The sequence below is a fragment of the Gobio gobio genome (genome assembly GCF_949357685.1).
Source record: "Gobio gobio genome assembly, chromosome: 17".
Taxonomy (NCBI): domain Eukaryota; kingdom Metazoa; phylum Chordata; class Actinopteri; order Cypriniformes; family Gobionidae; genus Gobio; species Gobio gobio.
This window is the reverse complement of record NC_137110.1, coordinates 34,110,432-34,122,904: the sequence shown is the minus strand read 5'-3', so window position 1 is coordinate 34,122,904 and position 12,473 is coordinate 34,110,432. Positions and strand designations below refer to the sequence as shown.

The following is a 12,473-nucleotide window of genomic DNA, read 5'->3' as shown; positions in this document are numbered from 1 at the left end:
TTACTATGTTTCTCATTAGCAAAGGCCATGACGGAGCTGGTATGAGGTAGGGATGGGAGACGCGAAACAGACGTTTCGGGGCTTTGCCGAGATCCCGAAGCGCAGATGTTTCGAAACACTGCTCCGAACTGTGATTCGAAACACCCATGTCACTTGACTATGGCTAAATGAAGCTTCAAAGTGTTTCATCAGGTGGCGCCTTCCGAAACTGCGTTGATTAAAGGGGGCGGGAACAAGCCACACAGTCACACATCTGTATAAACCTTATTCACCACAGTTTAAAAGTGAAGTAAATCCATCTTCACCTCGTGGGTTTTTGTGAGAGGAGAGTGATTTTGTGATAGCGGTGATTTTGTGATAGCAGTGAGATTTATAGTGCGCTTTGGTTAGTTATATTTAGGCTAGATTTAAATAAGATATAGGCTATTGACTGATAGGTATAGACAGTGACATATAGTTAGGATAGATATAGTGACACATTCATATAGGCTAAGTTAGATAGTGACAGATAGATAGCACAGCATAAGTTAGATATATAGAATTATATAGATATAGATTCATAGGTGATATATAGATAGATATATTAATTGAATATATAAAAACGGAGGCTGCACGCAAGAGATGCCGTACATCTGTGGTGTGGGAGCATTTCCATTTGGAAGCACCAAATAAAGTGAGATGTGTGTATTGTGATAGGCAGCTAGCCTTCTGCAACAACACATCATCCATGTATTTACATCATCCAAAAATATTTGTGCATGCCAGCAACAAATGTCCCTTGTGAGAGGATTTTTTCAAAGGCTGGAGAAATTATATGTAAAAAAAGAAGTCAGCTGAGTCCTTCAACAGCAGAGCAATTCATATTTTTGAATAAAAATGTTTTGTGACAAATGTGACACATTGTGGCTTTATTTATTTTATTAATGTTCATTTTGTATAACAAACAAAATATATATAGTTCTTTACAATGACGAGGCTACAGGTTACAAAACCAAGATCATGTAGTTGTCAGACAGATGTTAAAAACAATTTTTTTTACATGGATCATTGTCAAGGTATTTCAGATCAACACATGGAAATAACCACTAGATGGCGCCGTAGAGACGGGTGTCAGATTGATTCGAAGCTTCGAAACAATATGACACATTTGCTTCAACTGCTTCAGTGCTTCACGAAGCCTCGGTCTGCCCATCACTATGAGGACTTCAAAATGGTCAGCAACTAAATCAGAGATTCCATGTCACTGCAAATCAATCATTCTCAATTCACAATCCACAAATCAATGTAGAGAGATTCACAAAAATTAAACAAATACACTATTATAAAGTTTGTTAGGAGATTCATAAAAAACAATGCAATTCACAAATAAATAATAATAAATAAAATTCGATTGGCAAATAAAAAATGTGTTTATAAACACAACATTTGACTTTATGTGCATTTGTGGATCACTTCCTTCCTATGCATTTCTGAATCACCTTTGTGGATTTGAAAACATGTATCAAATCAAGACATGCACACAAATTGGACTCATAATGTAGTAGATTTATTTCTTTATATTATAATTTTTACATCTCTTTACTTTATTTTTGTGGATCATAATCTATTTGTTTTAAAATATACAAGACATATCCCTTGCTTATCCCTTATCACTCATTAATAATCCATGCACTGTTATAAACATGGGAGAGATCCGGATGTTGTGCAGCTGTGAAATATAAACGGCCAAAGATGTTCTTATGCTGGGCCAATTATATTATAATTACATTTTAATTTAAATAATATTATGGCTGTGTCTGCAGGTTATAATGAAATTATAATGTAGGTTCTGTCAATAGAGATCATCTTAAAGTAGAGGCAGGGTTGCCAGGTCTGTGAAACAAAGGTAGCCCAATGCCTAGTCAAACGCAAAAATAGCCCCAAAATAGGCCAAAGCAATTTACTCCATCGAATTCTCCATTGAATTTGTAAGTCTGGGAGGTGTTTTGGAGGTGCTGGAGTGTTGAACTCGTACGTACAGGGGGGGAAATCAACCCGTGGAAAATTTTGATTTGGCAACAGTGAGTAGGATGGGTGTCGAATCGTGCTCCTGGAGGGTTACTGTCCTGCGATGTTTAGCTCCAACCCCAATTAAACACAACCAGCTAATCAAGGTCTTACTAGGCATACTAGAAACTTCCAGGCAGTTGTGTTGAGGCAAGTTAAACTCTGCAGGACAGTGGCCCTCCAGAACAGAGTTTGGACACCCCTGCTCTAAAGGAACAGTCTGCTTCTGTACCTACCTCAGCCCAGCTGGCATCCTGCAAGCTTAAAAAGAACCCAAAAATTATTTCTCTAGAGTCTTGAGGTCTCTAGTTTATCCAATGAATTCCCTGAGGTGTTACATAAAAATGTAACAGCAGTACCCTTGTAAAGATATGTCAACAGCTGGGACAACTGATGTGGTGCATTGCACATCTCTCGTGAGAATGACACCTCATGTTCATAACCAGAGGCCTGTTTCAAACCAACAGTTGGAGGTCCCTCCACCCTATTTACATCAAATTCATACAGTGGTATAAATAGTAAAAAATTATGAGAAAGCCTGAATTGTTACTAGTAAGCTACAACTACATTCTCGTATGTAGTGAAACTACATTTAATAGCCCCATAAATACAGTAAAAATGACAAAGTTTCATTCCAGTTATATCATTTTTTTTTATCATTTTTTAATTAATCACAATAACAGAGGCAGAATAAATGGTAGCATGAACACAGGAGTTAGCCTATTGTTTTTTATTAGAAATACATGGCATAGGGGTGTTACTTCGTATACATTCTGTTGGGTAGCATAACGCGGTCCAAATATCCATGACCTCTTGTTCTGGATGCAGACATCAAAAGAAATAAATACAAAGTATTTACGGTGACATGACATTTTTAAGCATTTTCTTCAGTAAATTACTTTTAAAGACCAACTGCCACCACAAACAAACAAACAAAAAAACACAACTGTTTTTATTATTATTATTATTATTATATTGTCCGTCTTTATGATCAGGAATCAGTGACTTGAACTTGGGTTACCCAAAGGGCTGTTGCACTAGATATTGGAGCGCTGCCCACAAGGCTATGGCTCTGACACCAAATTGGTGTTTATTTAGGCAGTGTGACTGTGACAGTGACAGTGATCCCCACATTCAAAATCCAGCAGCCAACTTAATAAATAAGACCTAATAAGATTTTTAAGCACACTGAGCAGATTAGAATGTTCTATAGAATTGAATGTCACAAAGCCTCATGAATTAACATTTTTAGACAACAAATTTGATGTTAACATATTTTTTCAATCACACTGGGCATTTCTCTTTCAGCATCAACTGGTGGATCAACATACTAAAATAGGTTGCAGGTTTGTTCTGCCCATCGGCTTAAAGTGTTTGTTCACCCAAAACTGAAAATTCTGTCATTAATTACTTACTCCCATGTCATTCCAAACCCATAAGACCTACGTTCATCTTCGGAACTCAAATTAAGATATTTTTGATGAAATCCGAGAGCTCTCAGGCCCCTCCATAGACAGCTATTTAATTAACACTCTCAAGGTCAAGAAAGGTATTAAAAACATTGTTATAATAGTCCATGTGACTCCAGTGGTTCAACCTTCATTTAATGAAGCGACAACAATACCTACTGTGTAGGAGACTGGCACAGTTCAGAACAAAATTGTTGAATAAAGTTGTTATTTTTGTTTGTTTTTGCGCACAAAAAGTATTCTTGTTGCTTCATAAAATTAAGGTGGAACCACTGGAGTCACATTAACTATTATAAGTATTGTAATACCTTTCTGGGCCTTGAAAGTGTTAATTAAATAGCTGTCTATTGAGGGGTCTGAGAGCTCTCGGATTTCATCAAAAATATCTTAATTTGTGTTCCGAAGATGAATGAAGGTCTTATGGGTTTGGGATGACATGAAGGTGAGTAATTAATGACAAGAATGTTCATGCTTGGGTGATCTATCCCTTTAATACAGTTTGTGCAGACCACAAAATTACCACAATTCCTGAAAGGGTCCTGAAGAAAAACCAGCTGAGAATGAGTGTATTAAAACTATTGTTGCTAATTATAAAGTAGAGAAGCAATTATAATCAGCAAAAACACTGAGCAAATGAGACATTTGAAACAAATTTTACACAAATAATAACCTATAAAAACCTAAACATTTCAAGAATGTAAACACAGTTTGTGGGTGCATTCCAGGAAGCTGTAGACTTGGAAAGTCTCTTACTCCTTCACATAAGAGTAGGATTGATGCCATTTTCTTTGCACCCGCAAGATCTGTCAATATTCCAAAATGTCTTGGCAATCATTCATTAAACACAGCAGACCAAACATTTACATTCTGCTCAGGGAAGTTGAGAGCATCACTATGCCCGAGGCTAAATATAATTATTGTTAAATGTATTATTAAAATTAGATTTACACAAAACTAAAGTAGCATTCACACATCTGGAAAAAATAAATAAAAAAATGAATCCATGTACAGTGCATGAATAATAGTTTCTAGAGCCAAATCTTGTGGCATTACACTACTGAATATTGAGATTTATTATATCGTAATAATCCCTATCTGCAAATTAGTGCAGATTAACTTTCCAAATACGTTATCTTCCGAATATGATAGCCAGGTAAGTCCTTCCAATCACAATATTGTTTTGCAACCCTTCTCCATTTAAACCATCCCAATGTCCTAAACAGGCATACAGGGAAAGTTTATGTACTGTTACACAAAAATTCCAGTTACATAAAACCAGCTGCACTCTTCATATAACATTTAAAGATTGTATGATGTTGAAATGTTACATATAAAATAATAATATAAAGTTTATAAAGCTTGGCTAATGGTATGATTTTGATGTTACACACCTTGTTCAGTGCCAGTTTGCGGGGGGAAAAGGAAGTTGCTGGGCTAATTTTATGACCTCTGCTTGTCAAGCTTTCACTTTGTATCAAAGAAGTCTAGGTTGTAAGTCAATTGTTTACCTGCTGACATCTAGTGTTATTGCTCTATATCTGTTCAGGCTCCGCATCCGTGCAGGTTTCCCATGGATTTCTAGGAATCTGTGGCATGGAGACGAGGAGCAGACCAATTCCACTGAGGAGGAGCAGGACAAAACCCGTGCACGCACAAGCAAAAGACCAGGAATAGTAATACTCGATCCAGATAGTTTCCTCACTTTCTATCATCCTCTTGACTGACTGCCGCATTACCTCTACTGAGATGATGGCACACAGACCTGAGGACAGAGAAGGTATTAAAATGTAATCTTTAAATCTTATCCACCAATGTAAAAAAGTTGTGGGATTATAATTGAATTGAAAAAAATATCTATCTATCTATCTATCTATCTATCTATCTATCTATCTATCTATCTATCTATCTATCTATCTATCTATCTATCTATCTATCTATCTATCTATCTATCTATCTATCTATCTATCTATCTATCTATCTATCTATCTATCTATCTATCTATCTATCTATCTATCTATCTATCTATCTATCTATCTATCTATCTATCTATCTATCTATCTTTCTATCAATCAGTATGTCTGTCTGTCTGTCTGTCTGTCTGTCTGTCTATCTAATTTTATTTCAGTTGAGGCAAAGGAGGCTGATTAGATGTTCCATCTTACCTGCAAAAGCAAAGAACATGCCAGCAGGCTTGTACAAATAGTCCTTTCCCTTTCTGAGGGAACCCAACACACACAATGTGCCCAGAATCATGAAGACAAGACTGAAGATGGCTATGGCAGCTGCTGAGATGTTGTATTCTGAGTAGAGAAATGAGCACAAAAGAAATCAGCAAGCTCTACATGTCTAATTAAAAATATGACAGTGAATCAAATGTCAATGGCAGTGAAATATGATATGACTCATGGTTCAAACTCTTTCCTTGTAAGCCCCTATAAACAGTATCTATACTCAGCACACATGTTCAGAAACAGGATAGCAGTTCACTATACCTGTGATTCATCCCTATTTCATCATTCACTATATGTTCATTCCACTGCTTCACCCTTACAGTACATATCACAGAGGAAATGAATGGTGCACAAAAGCATTCTCCAACCAATACAGTATAAAGTCGTTGCAGAATTGTATTTCTTTGACTATTTGAACTTACCTCTCTGAGTTTTAACTTCAAAGATTTCAGAATCTTCCCCTGGTGTGAAGTGTCTGAAGTAAGAGCAGTTGATTTCTGAGAGAGAGAAAAGATAATTTAATTTAAATTATACATTTTAATGAAACCCCATGTAAGAATGTTCATGGGGAAATATATTTTCCTTTTGCCGACTTCTTTTGATGATATGTGTATGGGGTTATTCATACCCTCGCAAGAATTCTTGTGAGTTGCCTGTTGCCTTATGTGTCAACTGCAAAGGTTTTTTTTTTTACATCCCATGTAATTTCACGAGCAGCTAAATATATATGCTGATTTATCTGACAACTGTATACGACTCAGAGTAGGCTCCATGAGTCTGCCAGTATGACAAAGACTCATCAAAGCATAGCCAGTATGCTTTGCCTTCTGCTTAATGTGTTCAAAAAGGGAAAACGTTAAAAAAAACTAAATCTTACAATCTGGAGTTGTTTACCTGGAATTATATTGTGACTGATGAGGTCTGGTTTCACAACAACATACTGCTATAGTGGCATGCATGTTGAGCTATACCCTTTCACTGGGTGCCAAAAAAATAAGCAGTATTAAATGAATCATGTGCCTTGTGTTCATGCAATGACTGGCAATGAAATTGAGAGGCTTAAAACTGCATCTAAGGAACATAAATGTCCAAGATAATTTATGTCCATAGTTTTTTAATATGACACAGAGCAAAGCTGATACTACAATGTTGCAGTCTCATTCCTAATATTCATTACATACTCCCTCAAACAGTCATGGATCTATGTTAAACTGATGGACTGTATAATGCTATGTCTTACAGCAGATGTGACTGTACATTTCTAAAGTAATCCTGTAACTTTAAGTCAAATCCACCTGTGTGTTTGACAACAAATGCTTTTTTCCTTATAATACAGAGATACAGATCAACAAAAACTTGATATGTTCCCAAAAACATGTCACTGTTACCATACGTTTTAATTTGGACCTATTGGGTCTCATAATGATTTTGGCCACAGTTAGAGGGCTATTATTTGAGGGCCAATAGGTTCTCTCAGATGTGACCGTCAGTCACAGAAATGGAATTGTACCACTCTTAAATTAAGAGTGTCTCCCATCTTGGGACAGCTGACTATTTACGCAGCCTAATTATAGATTTTACTGACTGCATTTACAAGACCAGTCACACATGTACTCACACAGCTGGGTATGTTTTATCATGTGTTAAAAACTATCAAATAAGTGGTAAATTAAACTTATTTTATAGACTTTATATTTGACCAATTTTTTATAATTTGAATACATGTCTTAAATGGATTTGATACAAATCAAGTTCAGATAAGAGTTTGGGGTCAAAACAATTATTCAGTATGTCTATTTACGGGAAAATGCCTTGTTGGCAAAATATATTTACACTACATCCACCCATCATTGTCTGGTTGAGACACCAAAATTGCAAGAGAAACAGAAGCAGCAGACAGTAAGGATAGTGGATACAGCTTTTGACTCAACTAACACGTTCAAATCAACCTTTTTCTAGTCTCATTATTTCTCCCTTTTTCCATTGCATATCAGCTAAGAGAGACTGAATCAAATAAACGGAATAAAATAGTCTTGTAACTGTGAAAGAGTAAAGCAGTGAAGAGTAAAGATAACTTTAAAGTTTACATGACTGACACAAGTTCGAATCGACTTTTCTTATATATTTTTTCCTTTTCCCATCACATATCAGCTTGGAGAAGCATTTATTTTGAGTCAAATTTAAGAAAAGTAGAAATAAACTGTCTAACTGGTGATTAATAGGCCAATAATTAAGCCTTGGTGGTGAGAGGAAGGACCGTGTAGATCCGCTCTGACGGTCAAACAAAGTAGAGATAGCCCTGGTGTTCCTGTCCAGGAAGATTTGTCTGTAAGGGTAATGTTTAAATGCACAGTTACCTGACAAATATGAAAAAAAAAATTTGAGTACTCCCTCCGGTGCGAGGAAGACCCAATTAGATCTGCTCTGACGGGTAAAACATTTTGAGATAGCCCTCCAGTTAGGCCAAGAAGATTTGTCTGCAAGGGTACTGTTTAAAGGCACGGTTACCTGACAAATATTTTTAAAGCAAACCTGACTCTACATTTTCTTCCACTCCAGGGGTTATACTATAAATATGTTTTATTTTATTCACTTACAAATATTTTAATTCAATTTCTGTGTAAAGCACTTTGAATTGCCACTGTGTATGAAATGTGCTATACAAATAAACTTGCCTTGCCTTGCCTTGCCTATAATTGTAATTGTATGTGGTGTCCTCATGTTGACTGAACAAGCTACATGTCAACCATGTGCAGCTCATATTGTGAACATGCTCAAAACCACGTTCCCTTCCTGGATCTTTGAGGACATAAAACAGCAGGTTTAATATGATTAGAGTTAGAGTTAGGGCTATAGGTGTAGGGATGGGCTTTAGGGATAGGGTCCAAAAAAAGGCAGCATTATTGTTATTTCGCTAAAAATGTGTCAAAAATGTGTTATGATATTATAGCTGTAGGGCATGGCATTGTCACTTCTTGTCTTTCAGTTTCAGAGACAACACTGCAAGATATTCCACACCTGTTGGGTACTTCCTGTCATTCTGCTTAGCAGTGATCTCCATGCAAGAGCTGTCACAGCACCTAAAACAAGTCCCACAGACAGGGAATTCCCAGTAGATCTGCAGACAAGCCATGGGCCTGCCTGAAGGCTACATGAATTTGAAACTCTCTCTTTGAAAACCTCTGATTGTCTCTTGCTTTTATAATTACAGTGGATAAGCATTTCTGAAAGGAGGAAATTAGTTTAGACACAATTATCCATACCTTTCGATTGCAATGATTAGTAGCCAAATATTGCTTGAAGTAAAATGTGTGACTGGAGGATGGAATGTTTCTTGTTCCTCCTATTCGTACAACACCATTTTTCGTGAACAATATATACACTCGGTCAAAAGGTTTGGACTTAGCTAATCATTATTTATTATTGCTAGCTTCTATATTTTCCACAAAATAGTAAAGTCATCAAAACTGTTAAACAAAAATGCATATGGATGAATGGGAATGATGTAGAGACAACAATTTTTAAATTAATAAAATGTATCTTCTATATTTCTATATACAGTTTGGCATATTCAAAGTAGTCACACTCTGCCTAGATTATTGCTGGGAAACTCAATGCATTTTTTAAACAAACCTAATTATCGAATTATTTAAGGTATTTTTTAAAGAGTACTGTCAATTTCTAATGTGTAAAGGACTTTCCATGTATGCTAGGCACTCTATCTGTGCCTTTCCATCCATTTTTTAATGTTATTTTTGTAAAATAAATAAATAATCATAGGTTAAAAACTATTTATGTTTGTCAACAAAACAAATTTCAAACATGTAAAACACAGACCTTTAGATTAACATTTTTAAAGATAATGAATAACAACCCTAATCCCCCTAATCCTGTGCACACCCTGCATGGCAACCCTAATCCTGTGCGGATCCTGCATAAATCCGGTGTAATTATTGTGTAACAGTTAGTTAATAAATAATTAGTTAATCATTTTCATTAATAACATTAACAAACATTGTTACATTATATCATATCTAATTATTAGGTAATTAATACAAAGAATTATTGTATATATAAATATACATGTATCGGTAGTGAATTGCTACATATGTATATATATATATATATATATATATATATATATATATATATATATATATATATATATATATATATATATATATATATATATATATATATATATATATATATATATAAACAGTATAATAGTTGTTAATGTGTGTAAATGGCAGTTTTAGCTTTTTTTCTCGCAATACAGTGGTACAGCTCTATATTTGCCATTTTACGGAGTAACTTTGGTTACAAAGCTGCTTACACTGTGTTGTAGAATAAAAAATCAATTTGGCACTGTACAGATCTGGGGGTAGGCACTACCGTATAAAATAACCAGATAAATGCCATAATAATTGCCTAATCTAATTAGACACAGACTTCACTACCACTTAACCGTGACTAAGTTTTGATGCCTGAAAATTCAACTTGAAGCAATTCACCTTATATCCTGCATATATACTATGTACAGGAGCAAAACAAATTTTAGTCTATGTTAAGACACGCTCTCCAACATTTAACCTTCAAATACATGTGTTATTTAAACCATTGATATTTACCTTAACTAGCTTCTATGCTTTAAAAATAAATATTTATCAATTTTCACCTCATTTAGTGAATACAAAAATCAAACTATTAAACAATCTTTATGCAGAGACTTTATAGGATATTTAGCCAAAGATTCAAAGAGGCCTGTTTATCTGATCAACATTTCTCACTTTGTCACTTACCCCCTGGTAAGCTGATAGGTCCACAGCCTTTACCAACAAATTCTGCATCCTCAATATAGATGTGTTTCTTACAAAGTCTCCAAAGGCCGAAGTGGGCTGCCTCACATGTTGTGTTTACGTTCTCCACTCGAGGACTCAACACAGCCCAGTGGTCTGTCACCACCGCTGTTAACATGGACACTGAGCCCACCAATAATACAAAAAACAAGATTTTTGTCTTTGTTTCCTTCTTCATTTTGCCCAGTATCCAATGCTAATGAACAAATAAAATGAAAAATGACACGAAAACTATTCTTTCAGTGTAATTCTGAATATCTGGACAGTATAGATCTGGTCCAGTTCTTGATTCTTAAAGGCTCAGTGCAGAACGGTGCTAATGCATTGATAAAACAGACTAAATGGCAGTGTCCTAGTATTTATGCTGAGAGGTTAGACTCAAGTCGCAGCTGTTGGGGCTCATCAGGAAAGTTGATGACCAAACTGGCTTGTCTCACCAGAGGTCTGTGGGGGATGAGTTGGGCTTCTATAAATGTGTGCTGTGACTCTAAAGTCTGGCTGTTGACATATCAGATACCATCTGCCATAACTAGGGCGTGTCTATTTCATGACAAGCAGAATTAAGCATTAGGTATTAGTGGGATTGAATACAACGTGAGAGACAAGATAGACTAAATTTATAAACTGTTGACAAACTTCATTAAAGTGATCATTGAAGTATATTTTAAATGTAGAACAACTGAGTTGATTCTGTCCTTTGTTCCAAACTGACAAGTAAAATCTGAAGTACTGTGATAAATAGCCATTAAAATGTATGAATAAGTGATGTTTATAAATTTGTGCATTTTACATGGTTTTGTTGTGTGTGCAGACTGCTACATGCAGTACAATTGTGTCCCAAACTCACATAGCTTTCATAGGCTACTGAGTTAGAAATTGTGGTCATTCCCTTGACTAATTTGAACCGGAACTTCGTTCCCTTTTTGAAATGTACTCCCCTTCCACCTCCACATTTCCAGCCCTGTTTACATCATAAGATATGGTCACAGGATCCTGAGGTAGAGTCCAAGTCAAAACTCAAGTCTCTGCGGTAGAGTTAGATTCACCCTTGCTGGTGTTTAGTTTTATAAATACAATTCAACATTTAGCCAATTATAAAATACATTATTTTATAAGTGTGTATACAAAGTGAATGGATGGATGTAATGGACAGTGGGTCTCAATGTAATCATAAGTGGTATACTTTTCATTTTATTCATTTAAAATGAATGTTGGTTTTAAGTTTGGAGAATGTTCTGTAAACATTTTGTTTCCATTATCATTCTCCTAACCTCTTCATGTGGTGTTTTTTTCTGTAGTCCTTCACTAATCAGTCTACAATTCATGCTCTGTTCTGATCCATTATTTATTCCGTATTAAGCCATCTTGTATCACCCTTAACTACTCAACAGTGATATGCACAGCGGCAAAATAAACCAAGACAGGGTTTATTTATGCATAGACATATTAATGGTAGATGAGCTCAAACACTGAGTTTATTGACAGTAGGTGGAAAACAGGAAACAGGTTTAATGCATGAAACAAGGAGAGCACTTAAGCTCCAATCTTTATACTAATCACAAAACAAAACTACAAAAATAGTTGTAGATCATCCAGGTAACAATACACAGCATTAAGAATAAAGAATATATAAACTATTGAACGGTTGAGTAAATTCAGTTGATTTTATCCCATTATTGGCCTAATATTTTGCAGTGTCTGCAAGGTCTAGACTTATTACCACCATTGGCGGCTGGTGGGTTTTAAAATAGAGGAGGCAAGTATTTTTATTTTGGGAAACTTTTACTTTTACTTCACTACATTTCATTAACAAAACATGTTGTGTCCGATTTGTGAGCTGATTCCTTACAATGAACCTGCTAAATTGG

General features: G+C 35.5%; 1 protein-coding gene across 3 annotated transcripts; it reads right to left on the bottom strand.

Annotated features, from left to right (window-relative positions):
- Nucleotides 1-934: 934 nt before the first annotated feature.
- cacng1a (calcium channel, voltage-dependent, gamma subunit 1a) lies at nt 935-11,088 on the bottom strand. 3 transcript variants are annotated; one of them, XM_079841880.1, is made up of 5 exons: nt 10,549-11,088; nt 6,169-6,243; nt 5,678-5,815; nt 5,024-5,277; nt 935-2,864 (listed from the first exon to the last, which is right to left on the bottom strand). In XM_079841880.1, the coding sequence occupies exons 1-4, from the start codon at nt 10,781-10,783 to the stop codon at nt 5,048-5,050; spliced, it is 678 nt and encodes a 225-aa protein (XP_079698006.1). In that variant the 5' UTR covers nt 10,784-11,088; the 3' UTR covers nt 935-2,864; nt 5,024-5,047. The 3 variants fall into 3 exon arrangements, 1 of the variants encoding a protein (XP_079698006.1); XR_013818362.1 differs by having other exon boundaries at nt 2,712-3,643; nt 4,785-5,277; nt 10,549-11,051; XR_013818363.1 differs by having other exon boundaries at nt 2,764-3,542; nt 4,380-5,277; nt 10,549-10,947.
- Nucleotides 11,089-12,473: the final 1,385 nt, after the last annotated feature.